Source organism: Ailuropoda melanoleuca, chromosome 16, assembly GCF_002007445.2.
Source record: "Ailuropoda melanoleuca isolate Jingjing chromosome 16, ASM200744v2, whole genome shotgun sequence".
NCBI classification, from domain to species: domain Eukaryota; kingdom Metazoa; phylum Chordata; class Mammalia; order Carnivora; family Ursidae; genus Ailuropoda; species Ailuropoda melanoleuca.
The window spans coordinates 35,709,900-35,730,203 of record NC_048233.1 but is presented as its reverse complement, the minus strand read 5'-3'; the positions used below and the strand labels follow the sequence as shown (position 1 = coordinate 35,730,203).

At 39.2% G+C, this 20,304-nt stretch overlaps 1 protein-coding gene across 1 annotated transcript in view; it reads left to right on the top strand.

Moving 5' to 3' along the window:
* Positions 1–12,772, top strand: part of DBX2 (developing brain homeobox 2) — a 33,607-nt gene extending 20,835 nt beyond the window's left edge. Inside the window, exons 3-4 of the mRNA XM_002928334.4 lie at positions 4,726–4,913; positions 9,990–12,772. Of these exons, the coding sequence (XP_002928380.3) occupies positions 4,726–4,913; positions 9,990–10,319 (518 nt within the window). The 3' untranslated portion in view covers positions 10,320–12,772. The remainder of the gene's footprint in view (positions 1–4,725; positions 4,914–9,989) is intronic.
* The last annotated feature ends 7,532 nt before the right edge of the window (positions 12,773–20,304 follow it).

The following is a 20,304-nucleotide window of genomic DNA, read 5'->3' as shown; positions in this document are numbered from 1 at the left end:
TAGGGCAAGTTAAGACCTGAACTGGTTTCAGTCACCCCCTGGCCCTGATGTACCCTTTTCAGTTCTTGCCACTCATACCCAGCAATCTGGAAATACCAAGCTGTGTGAATCCAGGCCCACCGTGTTGTGCCCATGTCCTCACTCCACTCATAGGCCTGCAAATGTTAACGCCTCTGCTCTGCCTGCCTTTGTCTAGATTGCCCGTAAGAGAAATTGCTATTCTAGCTTTTCTTCTCTCTCAGGACTTACTCTGCTGGCCTCCAAGACTAAGTGGCTTCTTATCTGGTTCTGAAATACTTTCTCTGCCGTGGTCTGCAGTTATTTATCTCACTGTGATGTGGCTGGCTGTATACTTCCGGAACCTCTCCTTATCAACCGTGAGCACCTGAAAGGTGGATTGGCACCATCTTCAGTTACTCAGCCACATCTCAATCACTCCACCAGATTATTCCCAAAAAGGTTGCTACCATGTTTGCTTGTGTTTCTTAGAAAGTAGGACCAGACTTTAAAATACAGACTGGAGATGAATTATTTGTCCACAACTTTATAGTAGGCTATTTTGTTTATTTTTGCCTTTTCTCTTTTCTCTGCATTTTTACTTAGTTGTAAACATAGTATGTGTCTTATTTATCATACTCAGTTCAGCGTATTTTCTCTGCTGCTGCCTGGTCTTCATAGTTCTCGTCTTTAATGGTCCTTTAAAATTTCACCAAGTGGATATAGCATCATATCCTTAAACATTTCTTTATCTTTGGGTATTTAGGTTTCTTTCCCAATTTTTAATACATATGGCTATACTAATGATAGACTATATACAGTTATGAATGAAAAATGCTGGAATCAAAATATGAAGTAATAGGGCATGCTGGAATTTGAAGACACAGTTACCAGGCCGTACAGGAGACACCCTGTAGACCAGGCATACACACTGGTCTAGGACAGGCTGCAGGAGCCTGTGGTCACAGACAGGAGCTCTCCCTGTGTTTTTAAGTGTTTCTTCCCTTTCATTCTGATATGTGACATCTGAGTAAAGAAACAGCGTTGCACAGAGGAAGGAGCCAAAGATTTGGATTCAGAAGGTCCTGCTACCAGCTGAGCTTTGTGTTCTTGGTGTGGCTTTGGACCTTAACAGCCCTGAATACTTCTTCGTCTGTACGGAGGTACCTGTGGCATATGGTTCTTTAAAGAATCAAATGAAATCCAACAAGCAGAACTAGATAGATTCATGAGGTCCTTACTATGGGCTAGCCACTGAAATTTTCTTGTGTTATGTCATCAAATCCTTAGAGCAACCCTGTAAGATAAGCTGAAAAAGGCTGAGTAACTTGCTTGAAGTCATACAGGTAAGTGCCATGATCCAAACCCTGTCCTCGTATTACACATTCCAAACTCCTTTGTCCTAGCCTTCCTGGAGAGGTAGCACCCCAAGAGATGAATCTCGGAACTAATGCAGAAGGCACAGTTCCACAGTCTCTACACCAAAGGAAAGTCCAGAGAAGAAGAGCATTTAGATAAAGAACATATTGAGATACTTAGAATATTTTTTATTATTGACCAATATTTTATAAAACTACTTAAATCTTCGATAAAGAAGTAGTGAATCCAGTTGCCAAAATGTGACTTCAAGGTATGGCCTTGGCATGTGACAGGCAAAAAAAAAAAAAAAAAAAAAAAAAAGCTGTAGATAGAGAATTAACCAAGATCTCATATGATGAATGGAAAGAGCATCAATAAACTAAACCTTTGTAAAGAATTAGGCTTGATTACATCCCAGGAGCTATGGCATTTCGGAGGAGACGCAAATGTTACAGAGCTGGAAGCAAAGAGGGAGGGGCCGGTTCTTGCAATGCAAGGATGAAAAAGAGTGAGATGTAAACCAGGGCTGAGAGACTCCCCGGGAGATAATCTGCAGTCTTCTAGACAAGTAGGAAAGGAAGCTGTCATATAACAGAAGTAGATTTGACAAGATTTATTCATTTGTTGACATTTTTTTCCTAAAATACAAGTCAGATTGGGTTAGAATATATTGTATAGTGTTAGGAGGATTTGTTTTGAAATTAGTTGTCCTGGGTTTGGAACCGTAGTCATGCACCCTTGTACAAAGTTTCTTAAGCTACCTAGTCTTCATTTTATTCATCTGTAAAGTGGGGAGAATGATAGTATAACATTTGGGGCATAGGCTGGGCAGGATGAAATGAATTAATGCATGTAAGTGGCTTAACACAGAGTAAGTATAATGGTACAGAGCACTCCGTGTGTGTTTATTATTATCACGTCACACCCTGATTATACATCTGCTACTGATCTTCACTACTATTGGATAAAGTCCCAAACTCTTGTAGTACTCTATGATCTGGCTCTGTTCTACTCTATAATCTCTCTGTCAAAGTCCAAATGTCTTCAAGAGCCTGGCAGGTAAAAAGCAAGCTAGGTGAGGCTGTGGCAAACTGGGGGTCACACATTCCATCAAAAGAAGGCACCTGCTACTCACTCTGGTAGCGCTTTGCTTTCTAGGAAGATGAGCCTAGTGCGGTTACCTTTGAAGAGATGCCAGAAACCTGGACTTCACATGAAATCTCCTAATTATTAAATGTGAACAACTACGTCAGAATTCTAAGACCAAACAAAGCCCATCTGCTTCGGATATGGTTGCCAGCTTGCCCTCTCTGCTTCATGCCCTTCCCAGCCTTGCAGACTGCTTAATTTTCCTGTGATAAATTTTATTCCTTCATGCCTTAGTGCTTTTTAAAAAAGATGTTGAGTATCGTTGACACACAAGGTTACATTAATTTCAGGTGTGTAACGTAGTGATTCAGCAAGTCTGTATGTTATGCTGTGCTCACCACAAGTGTAGCTACCTTCTGTCCTGATACATCACTCTTAACAGTATCATTGGCCACATTCTTCATGCTGTCTTTTATCCCCATAATTTATTCATTCCATAAGTGGAAGCCTGTATCTCACACTCCCCTCCACTCATTTTGTGCCCCATCCTTCACCCCCCCACACATTTGGCAACCATCAGTTTGTTCTCCATATTTATAGGTGTGCCTTACTGCTTCTAGACGTGCTAGTCACTTTGCCTAGATTGGCCTTGGTTCTTTCTCTCTTGAACTGGATTTGTCTTTTAGACTTGGCTCAACCTGTTTTCTCTGAATTACTTCCTTCCTCGTTTGTGATGCCAGAGCATTTCATAGATCATTCTATTATAGTGCTTAAGACATTAGCTGGTTTTTTTATTTAGAAATAATTATTAAGCACCAAAAAGCATACCAGCTACAGCCCTAAACTGGTGTCCCTGTTCCCCTGGTGCCTATATTCCACTGTGATCTTCATGTCAGTCCTCCCATGAGAATGTGAGCTCATTGAGGGCAGGGACCATGTGCTGTTGGTCTGGTTTCCTCAAATAGCTCAGTTAGCCTGATACCAGGTATGAGTGTCCTCTTGCTGCTGTAACAAATTTCCACAAACCTACTGTCTTAATGCAAGCTTATTATCTTATAATTATGGGGGTTAGAAGCCTGAAATGGGTCTCACTGTACTAAAATCAAGGTGTCAGCAAGGCCGGGTTCCTTCTGGAGGCTCTAGGGAAGAATTTGTTTCTTGTCTTTTGCAGTTTCTAGTGGCTGTCTGCATTTCTTGGCTTGTGGCCCATTCCTTCATCCTCAAAACAAGAAGTGTAGCATTACAGAAAGTAAATATCTCTCTTTATGACTTCCTTTTTTTCCCTCCCTTTTCCACTCATAAAGACCCTTGTGATTATGTTGGACCCACCTGGGTACCCCAGGATACTCTTCTAATCTCAGTGTCAGCTGGTTAGCAGCTGTAATTCCATCTGCAACCTTAATTCCGCTTTGTCATGTCCTGTAATGTATTTCTAGGTTCTGGGGAACATATTCACATAGGCATCTTTGGGAAGGCCATTATTCTTCCTACCACAATTGGGAAGCTGAATGAATGAATGGATGAATGAATGATGAATGAAATTCTTAGAGGGTGGGAACCAGTTGTGCTAGCCACAGAAGGCAGAAAAAGAAGTAAATATCTCTGACCTAAAGGAGCTGATGATCCGCTGGACTGGGGAGTGGTAGTGGTTGGGAATCTTCCAAACTTCCCTTCTCAGATTGAACATCTATGACTCCTATAGGCTTTCCCTGAAATCCCAGATTAAGGTCAGATCCTTGTTTTGTGTGCCCAAAGCAGCCTCCTTCGGAATACATCCTCACACTTGTGATGCTAATTCAATAAATGCCTTCCACTAAATCTTATGGGTCATGTGTACAATAAAACACATTTTTCTTGTTTCTCCACGTGTAACATTGAGCAAAGTGCCTGGCATATGGTAAGTGTTCAAAACTTTGTTGAGAGAAAAAAACCAAATGAATAAATAAATGAAGGATTAGAAAAAAATGGAGTGTGTAAACCACCTACTGTTTGTTCTGCATTTGAGCTTTGTAACCTGTGACCATGACTTTCTAACATGGCACCCCAATTGGGAGGGTGAGCATATGTACTTTTTCTCATTGGGGAACAAAGAGTATTTATCATGTTCTCAATGGAGTGCATAATGAAAACCATGGAAGAAGCATTGCTCTAAGTGTGCAGAGTTCAGAGATGAGATGATTTGGCCATGGTACAGAGAAGGAGGATACTGTTCTGGGAAAGGCAGACTGACTTCTCCTCGCTAAGGCTAACTGGGCTTTTGTACCTGTCTTCCCCCTCTAGGAGAAGAGAGTGTGCTGCCTCTCCTGACCCAGGACTCCAACTCTAAAGCTCGGAGGGGTATTTTAAGAAGAGCTGTTTTTTCTGAGGATCAGAGAAAGGCTCTGGAGAAAATGTTTCAGAAGCAGAAATATATCAGCAAAACAGACAGAAAGAAACTTGCTCTCAGCTTGGGACTAAAGGAATCACAGGTACTAATGAGTAGGAGGGTGTCCACTGCTCCTGATTTCTGAAGGAATGCAATGAAATCCATGCATTTGGCAAATGTCTGTTGTACTAGGTATGGTGCTGGACCCTAAAGTGTTACTGAAATGATTTTCACAATTGTTGAGGGGGTGGAAATATATGTCACAATTCCTATTTGAAAATAAGTCCATTTGCTGAGAGGTCTAGGTTTTTGCATGATTAATTCTTCCCAAATGAAGAGAACCACCGAGGATGTGACATTTACATCATTAATTGTTTGCTCTGGTTTCAGAGAAGTAGACCACATAATCTATAAAAGCGGGAACCAGTTTTCCTGTCTTGTTCTTCATTTCCAATCCAAAATCCAGTCATAAATGTGTGACTCATAAATACCTTTAAATAGATTTCATTACTCTGCACTCTGGGCTTATGTCAAGTGCGGTAAAGTAGTTTCATATTTGCAACACCTACAAACCTTGTTAGACATTAAGGGACTCGTATTTTACGACTAATCGTTTTATAATCACCATATAAAATAAGCGCTATAATCATCCTCATTTTCTAGATGAGAAAGTGTAGAGAAGTAAACATGGGTCTGCTGTCATGTAGTGAAGCTGCTTTGGAACTGGGCTCTCACCCCAGGCAACCTGACTCTGGAGTTTGTGTTCTACTTAACCTGGAGCTGTCATGTATCGTTGTGCAGGATATGCACTGCTCAAGGGCACAAGGGCTAAGAGGGACGGCAGCAACTGACATATAGCAGGTGCTCTGCCTGCCAAACTGGCTTTCCTGGTGCAAGGCTACATCGACCTGGATTTTTTGAGTTAGCATAAAGGCATTGAAGGGCTACAGAGGCCCTGTGTAACTACCATGCTCTACTGTTCTTCGCTCAATACAATGACCTGGTTTCTAACTTTGGATTTTATTAAACCAGTTATTTTTGGATGAAGCTCTCCTTAACCTTGCTTCCTTTCCCTAGGGAAGCGATCCGCCCCCCCACCCCCATCTTTTTCTAGTTGTAGGAAGCAGTACATAGTGTGGTAGAGGGTAATTGGCCTACATCAGCCAGTCTGTGCTTTCCTCATTGTGTGGCACTAAGGAGTCCCTAACCTTAATTGATCACCCTGTGCCTCAGTTCCTCATGTAAAAAACAGGGACAAATATAGGAATTCTATCTATGTGGCAGAGCAATTTTGCATATATGATAGATAAATCAGCTATATCTTGACGGTCTGTTGTGTGCAAGACTGTGCTAATAAGTAGGCGGTAGGAGGGAGTGTTGATTAAGTACTGATAAAGAAACACTGTGCACCCAGGAATTTATATGAGCAACTGGGAGAACAAAGCAGAAGCTCATGAATGGTTAGATAATAATATAACATAATAACGTAGGCGACATCACCTGGTAGGTTAGATATACTGCCAAATGAAGGTGCTAGATCAGTGGTCCTCAAAGTTATGTACCTCTCTGGAGATTTATGTTAACCTCCATGACTTTCCTTATACCCCTGGGGAGTCTAGTGAGGGAAGTGTCTCATCCTTAAAGAAATCGTTGGGCCTGACTAAGGATGCCCAGGAGCTCAGTAGGACTGGTCTGCATCTCACTGGTGTGGATAAAAACAAACAAACAAACAAAAAAACGACAAACAAAAAACCCCTCCAGAGTTGGAGGGGAGAAAATGTGTAGGTTTGGGAGGTTGTAAGGGGCCTCGGGTTGAGTCGGAACCTGAAATAGGTGTTAAAAGAGAAAAGGTGGCTAGGTTTGATATGACAGTGCTGACACAGTGTGAACGTCTTTGATAGTACATATCATCTTCTTAAAAATAGATTATTGGAAGGACAATGCAACAAGCATATTAGAAAACACGTATGAGGGGATGACCATAATCTCTCCATTCTAAGAATCAGTTTTCCAGTTTTGTATGTTATCTTCCTGTCTGTATTCACAGGTGTCTAGCTTTACATAGTTGATTGTATTGTTTTTAAAATTCAGGTGTCTTGAGGAATGAATACTTTTTATGTTATTAAATTTGGTAAACATCTCAAAGGTAATTTCACATTTTCTTATTTGCATATGCATCTAATTACACAATTTACACATGGTATTTATTACGGTAAATTCAAACAAATGGGAAATTGGTAAAATTAAATTCATCTCCTCCTCTTCCAACCCAACTCCTTAGTTATTACTGTCATTTATAAATGGCTCTTGTTTGAATTTATTTGATGTACCATGTATTATCTTTAAAGTAAATGTGTACGTGTGTTGTATATGCACAAAGATACAGTAACACAAGCACTTGCACCATGCCTACCATATGTCCTTACATTTGATGTCATTTATCCTCACAATGGCCCTATGAGGTAGGCACTTCGATTATTCCTATTTTATAATAGGGACCTAGAATTGAGACCCAGAATTGCATATATATGTTTTAGAATAAAAACAGGATCATATTCTACATATATCTTGACTTTCTGAAGGAGACTACAAATCACCTGTATAACCAACACACAGATCAAGCAGTAGGACCTTATCACCAGGCCAGTAACCCCTTGCATACTCCCTCCCGGTTACCACCTCCTACTTCCAAGACCACCCACTTTTCTGACATCTAACAGCATAGATTAGTTTTGCCTGTTTGTAGTTTATATAAAAAGGATCATTCAGTACAAATTCTTTGGTATATATGACTTCTTTTCCTTAACATTATGTTTGTGAGATTCATTCATGAGGTTGCATGTAGCAGTCGCTCTTCTGTGCTTTTTGCTGTATAGTGTTCCATTCATATTATTGGTAGCAGTTATTTTAGCTGTTATCAAAATATTTGGAATATTGTGGTTAGTAACATTTTCCTGTTACAACCATTACAAAGTCTTCAACTTTGAGTTTTTTTTTTTTATTGTGGTAAAAGAGACGTAACATAAAATTTACCACTTAAACCTTTTTTAAGGGTACAATTTAGTGGCAGTAAGTACATTCACATTGTTGAGCAACCACGGCTACCATCCTTCTCCAGAACTCTTTTCATCTTGTAAAACTGAAACTTTGTATCCATTAAATGGTGACTCACCATTCTTCCCTCCCCCCAGTCTCTGGCAACCACTACCTTCTGTCTCTATAATTTGACTGTTGTAGGTACCTCAAATGAGTGGAATCATTTGTATTTGTCCTTTTGTGATTGGTTTATTTCACTTAGCATAATACCTTCAAGGTTCATCCACGTTGTAGCATGTGTCAGAATTTCCTTCCTTTTTAACACTGAATAATATTCCATTGTGTGCATGTACCATGTTTTGTTTATGCATTCACCCATTCAGTGGATGCTTTGGTTGCTTCTACCTTTTGGCTATTGTGAATAATGCTATGAACATGGATATACAAAGACCTCTTCAAGTCTCTGCTTTTAATTCTCTTAGGTAGTTTGTGGCTTTTTCATATGTTTGTGGTGTCTTTATTTACACAGAAATTTCTCATTTTTATGTTGTCAGCTCTATTTTTTCTTTTGTGGTCTTAGTGTTTTATGTCAATGCTTAAAAAAAACATTCATCTCTCCAAGACTGTAATGACAATGTCCTATATTTTTTTCTAGAATTTTATAGTTTTGTTTTTGTGTTTAGCTGTTTAATCCATTTGGAATTTGTTTTTGTATTTGTTGAGAGGTAGAACTTTCAATTTATGGTTTTCCTCAAATAGGTACATTTGTCTCAATACTGCTGATTGTGAAGAAACTTTCTTCATGATTTTTTTTTCATTGAGATACCACTCAGAAAAAGCTCTAGATCTACAGAAAAGCTAAGGAAAGAAGAAAATAATGAATGTGATGAGAAGGGCAAGAATCACCAATGGGCACAAATAAAATGTCTTAGTGAAAATCCGCTAGAAATTCTTGGCAGGCTTTCTAGGAGTAAATGCCCACTGCAAATAATAAATGAGTTCATGAATAGAACCAAATGCTCTGGTATGTACACATTAGTACTATTTTCTTATGAAAAGCCTTAACCACAGGATTGTAACTGAGATGGCAGTCTGTAGTCTCACTTGCCTGGGGTCAGGTTCTCTGCAGCCATTTTGAAATTGCCAGTCAGGTTGAAAGAATGAAGAAATTGTTTTGCCAATCTGGAAAGATTATCTCAGATAGAAATTTTTCCTTCATTGGGAGAAACATTTGGTTAGTGACACTTTAGTAATTATTTTTTAGAGTAAGAACTTTCTAACCTTTTGTTTTAAAAATAGAAATCCACTAAATTGTTCACATAAAGATGCAGTGTAATGCTCAGTCGATAAAGGGGGAGATAGTAGTAAAGACACACTCCGGTGGCGTGGGGTGGGGTGGAAGTATGACTCAAATTAGAAACCACCATCATAAGTGCTTTTGGATTAATTACGACTGATTGTTATTTATTGAGCCCAATTCATCAAGTTTGATAAATCCTAGGAGTAATCAAACTTGGAAACCGAAAGAAGCCTGGAATTTATCAAAACATTTTAAAATGTATTCCTAATTTAGTTTCTCAGAAGTTCCTAATGAAATCTGAATGTTATAAGAGCCTGGGCACTGGAGTGGGACAGTCATGGATTCTATTCTAAGTGCTTCCATTTTACTTGCTGAGTGACCTTGAACTGGTTTAGCACTCTGAACCTCAATTTTCATACATGTGAAATGAAGACTTGTTGCAGTGATTGTGAGGAATGAATTATGTAATCCACACAGCATGTGTGGCCTGACACCCGGCACAAAGTAAACACTATTACTAGCCAATAGCCTTTCCTTTGTGTAAATAATTTAGTATGAACTAAATGATGTTTTAAACTGTCGAGCGTTAAATCAGTTTTGAAAGATGTCAGACTCTGTGCAGGATGTAACCCATTTATCGCAGTTGTTTTGTTTCATCAGTGTGGGCATATTATACTAAAGTAATTGTTCAGATATTTTTGAAGGAGCCCAGTGAAAAGCTGTAAGGACTTTGCTAGGCTGGCTCTCACACATAGGTATTTCATAGAAGGCATTACGGTGTACAATGCTGAAGTGAAGTAACGTGGAGTAAGTGACCATTTTGTCCAATTATTTTGTCAATAGGTGAAAATCTGGTTTCAGAACAGAAGAATGAAGTGGCGGAATTCCAAAGAGAAGGAAGTGCTTTCCAACAGGTGTGTCCAGGAAGTAGGCCTTCAAGAGGATCCCCTCTCACGGTCCGCTCTGGGGTTCCCTTCTCCATGTCCTTCGCTCTGGGAAGTCTCCCAGCAGCACTCGAGTCCAAGATGGAGGGAGAATTCGCCAGAACCTTCAGAAAGACTCATCCCAGAGAGTTCAGGGGCAGTGCCCCCAGAAGCAGAGTCTCTGCAGGGTGTCTTGTATTTGTGCCCTGAAGAAGCTGGAGACAAGGGTGTACTTACTGGGACGGTCTGAATGGAAGCCTTGCTCAATGTTAATTTAAAAGGATGCTTAACTAATAACATTCGGACTCTAAAGCCAGCTAGCTTGTACCTCATCAGTGCCTAGAACATAATACCTTTGGAGTGATGCATGAACTAATGCTTTAGGAAACCCTCTCCAGTGCTCTCTTGTTTGGCTCCCAGACTCAGGCTTAATTTGTGAGTGGAATAGAATCTCCCAGGAAGTACGAAGGGACTGAAAAGAATGAGAGTTATAGTTGGCTCAGTCCCTACCCTGAGTATGTGTGTATATATGTGTGTGTCTCTACGTGTGTATATATATAAATATTCGTTGAAATACATTAGTAGGAAGTAGTTCCTCTTTAAACATGGCACCAAGCAAATTCATTTCCTTTTATGTGAGGAAAAACCAGCTATTGACCGAATGTTCCTAATTTTTTGAAAATAATGTAAAGTTTGGATTTTGGTCCAATGTGTGTTTTAAAAATTCCCTATTTTCTGGTTTCTTTCAGTCTCCAGCTATAAATGAACCTTAACAACTCAGCTCAGCTACCCTAATCGAATGAGCCACTGTTAGATACATACACTGAGAGTATATACTTAAAGGTAATCCAACAAGAAAGCTAGAAGAATTTCTGAATGAAACTATTAGAACCCTAATTTTCCAAGTCTCTGGACTCCATCAGGACACCATTGAGGGAGGTACCAATTTAACTAATGATTATCTTCCGATCTCTTCTCTGTCAGGATGGGCCTTAATCAAGGTTTGCAAAATAAAAATGCCTTTAAGGGCCTGTCAGTAAATAAAGGGCGTGGCCTACCTGAAAATATTCAAGTTTAATAATTTTAAAAATATTGTGTTGGGCAAATGAAATATCTATGCCAAGTGGTTTGTGACCTCCGGCCAAGACCTAAAGAAGTGTCACAGTTCCAAAAATGTTCCCAACTGGACTTCAAAACACAATCCTGATGGAACCTGTTTGCACTTCTAGTTATAGACTCAATTTTCCACTTAGGTGGTATACATGATATATATTAGGTTATTTTTATGTATTAACAAGCATCACACAGATGTGTTGTGTGTTTTGTTGTTCCTGAAATAGTAGTATTATAAAATTGCATTTCTGGTAACGATTTGCTTAGTTAACCTAGAAATTTTTATTCCGGGTCCAAGAAAAAATTATGTTTCACTTTGAAGGAAATGAGGCAGAAAAAGGAAATGATGTGGTTTTGAACTAGGTTATTATTAATCTGTGGACAAGAAACATTATTAGAAGTTCATGATGTGGAATTTTGTTAGTGAGAAAGCTGTGTAAAGAGAGTGGCTTCTAATTTGCTTACAATCCTAGTTATAGAATTTGAGGCTTTAGGGTTTAGAGAAGGTAATATCTCAGAAGACAACAGTTTTAGTCAGCATCAGGAAATGATTTTGTCTGAATGTGATTCGAATTGGGGCATGCTCGCCTGTGTCTTTATCATGAGATGTTTTACTTAACAGTCCTCTCAGAAGAAGCTTGTCTCAGTGTCTCTGTGGGAAGGAGGAACAGGAATCTGCTGACAACAATTTATAATTTAAAACCTGTCTTAAAATGATTTATAGTATTGTTTTTTTTTTCTTGGTAGAATGTTAATCTCATCTGCATTTACTGGGTCCTTTCTATGCACCAGAGACTGTGCTAAGCCTTTAGGGTGAATTAATTCATGGAGGTCCTCATGACAGTAGCCCTAGGAGGTAGGCACTATTACTGTCAGGATTCCTGTTACCCAGATGAGGGCGTAAGGCAGTGGTTAGGGTGGTGGCCCAAGGTCATGAAGTTAATAAATGGGATTTGGACCCTATCCATCAAGTTTCAGATCTTGAAATCATACCAACCATCTGGGGGTGCATACCACTGTAGAATGTATTCACCAGCGATGGGATGCATTGTAAGACATACGTTTTGGGGATTGCAGTCAGATTTATTAAAGAAATTCAGAAGCATATTATACTTTATGATCTCTTACTTGGGGAATGGTTTTCTTTCTAGTGTTCTCTTCTCTATTAACTTTGAAGTTTAGGGAGAGTAAAGAATTGCAAAAGCCTTCAACTATGAAGCCTCTGTAGAAAGTAGTCCCATAGGAGTGTTTAAGTGAAATGAAACTGTATTTTTTTTTATCACTCACTGCTAAAAATTTTGAAGTGCTTATCTATGGTTAATGTTTCTTGAGAATAACTTGAAGATCAAATGAGAGCAATCTGCTTCATGGCCACCTGATAAGCCAGGTTTTAGATGTGGGCTAATTGGTGCTTAAATGATCTTCCCCCAGACTTTCACCCCAAGCTCTGAGACTCAGCAGAGCCTTTTCTCTGTACGGTTGGCCTGATATTCAAACATACGAATAAATATTTTAATTGGTTTCTACTCTGGAATGCCTTAAGGCTTAGGAAAAGTGCACTTTTGATGAATATATCAGGGATACTTAGGAAACACACACAAATGCATAACACTTGGTGCACATACATAAGCCTGTTGTGCCTTCGCTTTGCCTTCACTTACCTGAATTACTTGAGAGAACCGCTGAGCTTGATATTCTAATTGACAAAGTTCTCCCTTCTCCCTTAATTTGTGCTCTGCCAACTCTCTCTCCACCTAAAATACATACACATGTATTTTCCTCTGTTCTCTAGATGTAGATTTCTTTTCTCCATGTGGTCACATATTAGTGTATTTGTTGTCTGCTTTCCAGGCAAATTCTGCTCTAGTAAGCACGAGAACCAGAGAGGCCTGGAGGCGAAAGTATTTTAAAATTTTTAGAAGACATTGTCACATGGATTTTAGGTAGATGAGAAATAAAAATGGTTAGTACCATCCTCTAGATTTTACAAAAATAAATATTTTATAAAGCTAAATATAAAGGGTTGGAAGTATATAGCAGGTTAGGAATGATCACTGGGTCTCGAGACAGTGAAGGTCATGATCATTGATGTTGAAAAGGCAGTTCTGTGTTCTTAGTGATGAACTGGGTTGAATGGGGAATGCAATCGCTTAGTCCAATGGTTCTCAAACTTTAAAAACCCAGACATATGAATATGCCATACCTTCCCACCAGTTTTGGGTATGTGCTCAGGTTTATGCATATTCTTCAAACATTCTCTTTAGCAGCCACACCTCCCACTCCACCCCCTGAGGATCGTTACACATGTTTTTCTCTTTTCAAATATAAATTCATCATTAAATATGTTCGTTCAAACCACCCGTGTCCTTTCTGGCCCCTTTCATTCTGCATTCTGATGCTTTTTTTTAAAGCTACACACTCCCCAACGTGTTCCATGACCTGCCCACTGGTGACCAGTGATTTCTTCAAGCTCTGCTGGCCTTTAATACACCAAACCTCATTCCATTGTGTTCATAAGCTTGTTAGTCACTGCCTCTGCAATCATCTGAAATCCACAAAAATACTCTTTCTTTCTGGATTGCAACACTTATTCGGTACTCAGTGTGAGGCACTGTACTAGGCTCTCTGTAAACAAATGTGAGGGAGAACATAGCCCTTGCCCTCAAGAAACTTAGAATTAGACTTTTTGCCAAACAACCGTTGATATATTCCAGGCTGTCAGTAACTGGATCCAGTAAATTTGGAGCAAATAATAATCTTCTAACATCCTCCAAAACCCCCATCTCTCCTTGTGTGGTTGGGGGAGGAGAGTGGCGCAGAGTTTATTAAGTGCTCTGCTATTCAGAAAAATGCAAGCTACCTGGCATTGTTGGTTTTCTCTCTCTCCTCCATTCAGGCCACATTGGTCCCAAGAGGAGTCAGAGCACAAGGGAAGAATTAATTATTCTTTTGTTCAAAGTGCATCCTACCTTCTACTTTTGTCTTTCTACCTTCTCAGCCTCAGATCAACCTGTACCCATAGTGGGTGGGAACATTGAAGGAAAAGCAAATAACACAAGTGAGGGGGAAATCAGGATGTTAAGTATTCTCGAATATATAAGGAAAATTTTGCAGAATTAATTTGTATCCTTTATACACCATTTCTGAAATAAGCAACTACCTTAGGAATGTTGTACTAGTCCCACAAAGATGGTTCTTATCTTCCAGCTATTAGTTGGGTTCATTACATTGTTATTCTTGGTTGTAAGAGTTATACATGCTCATTATGAAGAAACACACTTGAAAAAAAAAAACAAAAATTCATGTGTAATTCCACTATTTAGAGATAGCCAATTTGGCTCTTTTGTGAAAAATTTTCACTTTGAATGTATGTACGTATAAAGGTGTGTATGACTAAGCAAATTTGGATGATAGCTATGTATCCAGTTTATCCTGCTTTTTTTAACTCAACTTTTTACAGAGAACATTTCCCCATGCCATTAAATAAATGTTGAAAGTATTTATGATGGCTATATAATTTTACATTGTTAACTCCTTCACTTTTTGAGGTAGACCAGAGAATGGGACTGAGGGATGGCAGGTCATGGAAAGGATGACCATGGGCCTCCCATACCAAATGGAGAACCTCTTCCCAAAAGTCACCATGAAGTTTGTCAAAACATATCCATCCAGTCAAGGTCCAAGGGAGTGTACACATTTGGATTTCAATACCTTGCCGGCAACAAACATACTAATAATGTAGGGCAACATTCTACCTCTCTTCAGTTGTGCTTTACAGTCCCACTGATACCTCATTTTAGCTATGTTTTATTGCCCACAACGTGGGTAGAAGTCAAGCAAACTGTTGGGTGTCTGGCATCTGTCAACTTTTTGAAGGCTGAGATTATAAGGCTGCTTGGCCTGGTTAGTCCAGAATTCCCCAGCTCCCACAACTCTGTGGACATGCTCTCAAAGTTGCTCGAGTAACAGAAATTATGAGGGGAAACTTTTGGGATCAGAACATTCTGAGGTTAAAAGGTAGCCTTCAGTGTTATTTGAATCCAAAGCGGAATCATCAAGTGTTTAATGCTAACCAAAAGTCAAAAAATTGGGTACATCAATTGGAATAAGACAAAGTGATATAATTTATTCATAATGTATAGTTAATCCTATTATGATGGATTTCCATTGTAGTTTCCTAGGGTAACCGTAATAGATCACCACAAACCGTCTGGCTTGAGACAGCAGAAATCTGTTCTCTCACAGTTGTGGGGGCCAAAAATCCAAAATCAAGATGTTGGCAGGGCCATGGTCCCTCAGAAGATTTTAGAAAGCTGCCCTTTCCAGCTTCTAGTCGCTCTGGGGAGTTCTTTGGATTGGGCTGTGTGTCTTCAGCCTCTACCTCTGACTCATATGGTCTTCTCTCCTATGTGTCTGAGTCACAGGTTTTTCTCTGCCTTTCTCTAGTAATGATCCCTGTCATTGGTTTTAGAGCTGACTAAAAGTCCAGGATAATTATATCTCAAGATCCTTAATTGCATCTGCAAAGGTCCTTTTTCAAATAAGGTCACATTCACAGTTTCTAGGAGTTAGGACATGAACATATCTTTTTTGGGAACCACTATTCAACCCACCACTGCTGTATCCCACAATATTACAGCAAAAGATCTGGAAAAACAAAACACTTAGACTCCCTTGGCATTCCCTGTAATGGAATTTGACTTATATTGCTTTAACTTAAGGTTTTGTACCAATTAAGCGATGCACTACTTACAAGAGTATCTGGGGCAGGGAAATTTTTACAAATATTGCCTCCATTTTGGATTTCTTTCTACACTACAATTTAAGAAAATGCAGCCCTAATTTTTTAAAGCCCTCACATGGATTCCAGATGTTGACCATTTAATCCAAGAAGGTGTTTCCTTCCTTGTTATACAAATGTGGTGCACATCAAAAAATTGGCATTGTTTAATTTATGACTCGCACGTGAACCATTGTTTTTTGTGATGTTATTTTAAGTGATTCATAAACTAAACAATGCAATATTTTGGACACATACCATATTTGTATAATGAGGAAACACCTTCTTGTATTAAATGGTCAACATCTGGGATCCATGTGGGAATTTCTTTGAAATTTTAAATAAAGACAAATTAGCATGGCATACATTTTCTCAGAGATGCAGCTAGCTATAATCAAAAGACAGAATGACTTGGTACTATATTGTGGTTAGGAAAACAGGAATGTTGTTGACAGAAACATCCAATAATGTTTTTACAGCACTATTTTGATGATGGGGTAAATGGAGTTGTGGAGTGAAACACAATATGGGCAGTGTTGAGTCAGGGATAAAAAATTAACTCAAGTGTACTCTCTTAGTAGGAGTATAAATTACCAAAAACTTTCTGGGGGGCAATTTGGTAACACAAACAAGTTGTTTTAAATGAGCACATCCTTTCACTAGAAAATGCACTTACTGGAATTTATCTTAAGGAAATAGACATGTGCAAACAATTTTATATGGAAAGGTACTCATCAAAATATATTTGACTTTATTTTTTAGAGCAGTTTTAGGTTCACAGAAAAATTGAGCAGAAGGTACAGAGATTTCCCGTATGTCCCCCCCTCTTCACATACACACAGCCTCCCTGCTATCAACATTTCACACCAGAGTGGTACATTTGTACAACCAAAGGACTTACATTGACATATCATTATTGCCTGAAGTCCATAGCTTACATTAGAATTCACTCTTGGTGTTGTACATTCAAAGGATTTTGACAAATACATAATGATATGTATCTACCATTATAGTATCGTTTAGAGTAGTTTCACTGTCCAAAAAACCCCATCATAATTTATTTTTATATTTTAATAGGGAATTGGTTAAATCAATTTTAACAAATTTATGTAATGAAATCCTGTGCAGCCATTGAAATTGATATCATAGAAAAAAATGAGCATCTATAAAAATGGCCAGGATTCATTGTTAAAGCGAAAAACAGATAACAAAAATGGTATGTTAATAGCCTAATAGTGTGTGTGTGTGTGTGTGTGTGTGTGTGTACAGGTTTAGAGACAAGGCTATACAAACATATATGAACTGTAGTTGTCTCTGGGTAGTGGGGTTAAGGATGATGATTGATTTTTTTTCCTTGTTCTTCTTTTTCCAAATAATCAACTCTAAATCATATTACTTTTAAAATCAGGAAACGCACATCTTGATACGCTGTCTCACAGACATCTCAAATTCAAATGAGCTCTTCTTTTACCTCTAGTCTTTACCAACATTTCCTTCTTTCAGGAAATGGCAAAATAGGACAAGGCATTCAGCAATGTGGGAGTCAGCTAGCCACTTTGCCCCCCACTTCCATCATATAGAACCAACTGCCAAGGCAGGTCTGTGCATTCCCCTAACATGCCTTCAATCTACACTCCTCTGTCCAGCCCCACCGCCATGCACATCCCAGATCTCTTTGCATTCCTTCTAGCTTCCTTCCAACTCCTACTCCAGGCTGTAGGTGACTGGTTCTTTTAACATTTGAATCTAATCATGCCATCCTTTCCATTAAAATCTTTATGTGTTCTTCCCCAAGCTAAGACCAAGGCCAACCTCCCTCACCTAGTTTATGGTGCCCTCTGAGATCTGCTCCCAGCTCCTCTCTGGGGTCTCATCTCTCTTCAATCCCTTCTTGTTCTCTAAATTCCAGATGTGTTGGATTTTCTCCATTTCCTCAAATTTTGTACACTCTTGTAACTCTCCCAAGCCTTTGCACAAGATAATCCCAGAGTGCTGTCCTTCTCCCCACTGACAGACATTTCTCCTCTCCTACTCTTACCCAGACTTCAGGTCTCCCCTCGACTCCCAGGTGAAATCTCTACCGTGTGTTCCCTCTTCCAACACCCTCACCACCCTTGTAATTACCTGTCATCTTTTGTCTTCTCAGCCTCATGAATCTAGATAGTCTTTAAGCTCTGTAAGTTCAGAAAACCTGTCTGTATTTTCCCCTCTCCACCATGAATAGCTAGCAGGGAACCTGGAATTCAGTAATTCCACAATAAATATATTTGTTTGATTTGAAATTAAATGACATGTGAGTTTCCTTCCAGTTTTCCCACATTATTTGTCTTTTCTAGAGCTCTCTTGTTAAATGAACTAATGGGTGAGTGAGGGAAGACAGGGAAGTGTGGTGGTGGCATGCAGAGCCGGCCTCAGTCAGCCTAGGTTGGGCATGGCCATTTCCAAAGTTTGACAGGCGCAGCATGAAATGCGATAGTTTTCTACAGTCCAGTCTTTTTCTTCTCATATGGTATAGCATCGAGCACAAACTCCAATTGTGGAAGAAACTGTAAGCAATTGGTAACATGATGATGTAAAATGGTTTTTTGATAAGGGCAAAGTAGAAAGCATATTTGTATTACTTAATGCTGTCATAACAGATACCATAGACTCAGTGGCTTAAACAGCTGAAATTTATTTTCTCACGGTTCTGGAAGCTGGGAAATCCAAGATCAAGATACCAGCAAGATTGGTTTTGATGAGACCTCACTTCGGGCTTGCAGATGTCCTTCTCACTATGTGTTCACATGGCTTTTCTTCTGTGCGTGTGCAGAGAGAAGGTGCTGGTGTCTCTTCTTATGAGGTCACCATTCTATCAGATTAGGGCCCTACCCTGATGACCTCATTTAACCTTGCTTACCCCTTTAAAGGCTCTATGTCTAAATATAGCACACTGGGGGGGTTACAGCTTCAATGTAAGAATTTTGGAATGACACAGTCCAGTTTATAACGGTATTATATATTCTATTCTATATTGGTACAATTGAAACTGTGTTTTAACATTATAAACATTTAAGAGATACTTTTTATTAATTTCCTGTGGCTGCTGTAATAACAGATTACTGCAAACTTGGTGGCTTAAAATAACAGAATGTATACTCTCACAGTTCCAGAAGCAGGAAGTCCAAGATCAATATTACAGAGCTGAAATCAAGGTGTCAGCAAGGCTGGCTTCTTCTGGAGGTTCTAGGGGAGAAGGGGAGAGTCTGTTCCTTGCCTCTTCCAGCCTTTGCTGGCTGTTGGCATTCCTTGGCTTGTGGCCATATTGCTTCAGTCTGTCTCCGTAGTCACATGGCCTCCTCTTCCGTCTGTTGACTCTGTTCCTGTCTGTATCAGATCTCCCTCTATCTCCCTTTTATAAGATTACATGTGATTACATGTAGAGCTCACTCAGACAATCCAGGGTAGTCTCTCTGTCTCAAGACACTTAATCACATCTGCAAAAACCCTTTTCCCAGATAAGGTAAAATTTACAGATGCCAGGAATTAGGACCTGCTGTCTTGGGGTGGGGGTGGGGTGTGTGGTGTTTTTCAGCCTACCACAACCCTTATTTTGAGATATCCTAGTCTTTTACAATCAAGCCTTGATCTTAAAGTATAATTTCTCTTGGTTAAAAGTATGTTTTTATATCATGGTCGTATAAACCTATAGTAATCTCCTTTATGATGAAGAACTTCAAGTCATTAAGGTCAGAAATAAAGTCAGAAGCCCTAATACCATTGTTTTAAATGGGCTACTATTATCTTTTCTCCGTATATCATAAAACTTCTAAACTACTTTCATGCAAATAATACAAACTGGTCCTCTCATTGATCACTTGTGCTAAAAGAAATTGCATGTTTGCAGTGCCTGGGTGGCTCAGTCAGTTTAACATCTGCCTTCCACTCAGGTCATGATCCCAGGGTCCTGGGATCAAACCCAGCCATCAGGCTCCCTGCTCAGCGGGGAGTCTGCTTCTCCTTCTCCCTCTGTTCCTCTCTTTCCCGCTCTTACTCTTTCTTTCTCACATAAATAAATAAAACCTTTTTTAAAAAAAGAAATTGCACATGCAGTTGAAAGATTTTCCATTCTTTTTATCATCTTTACTTATTTTAAGTTCAGTTCATATTTTATTGTGTGGTCTATTATTTTCTCTTGATGTTTTTAATCACTGACTTTTTGAAGTTTTATTCCTTTTTATGTTATATCATGTTATTCCCTTTTCTTCCCTTTTGTGAAATATCTACAGTAACTATACTGCGTGCTATTTATTCGTGCCATATTGTTTTCACCTTTATAAGATTTGTCTTGATTTATCTCTGA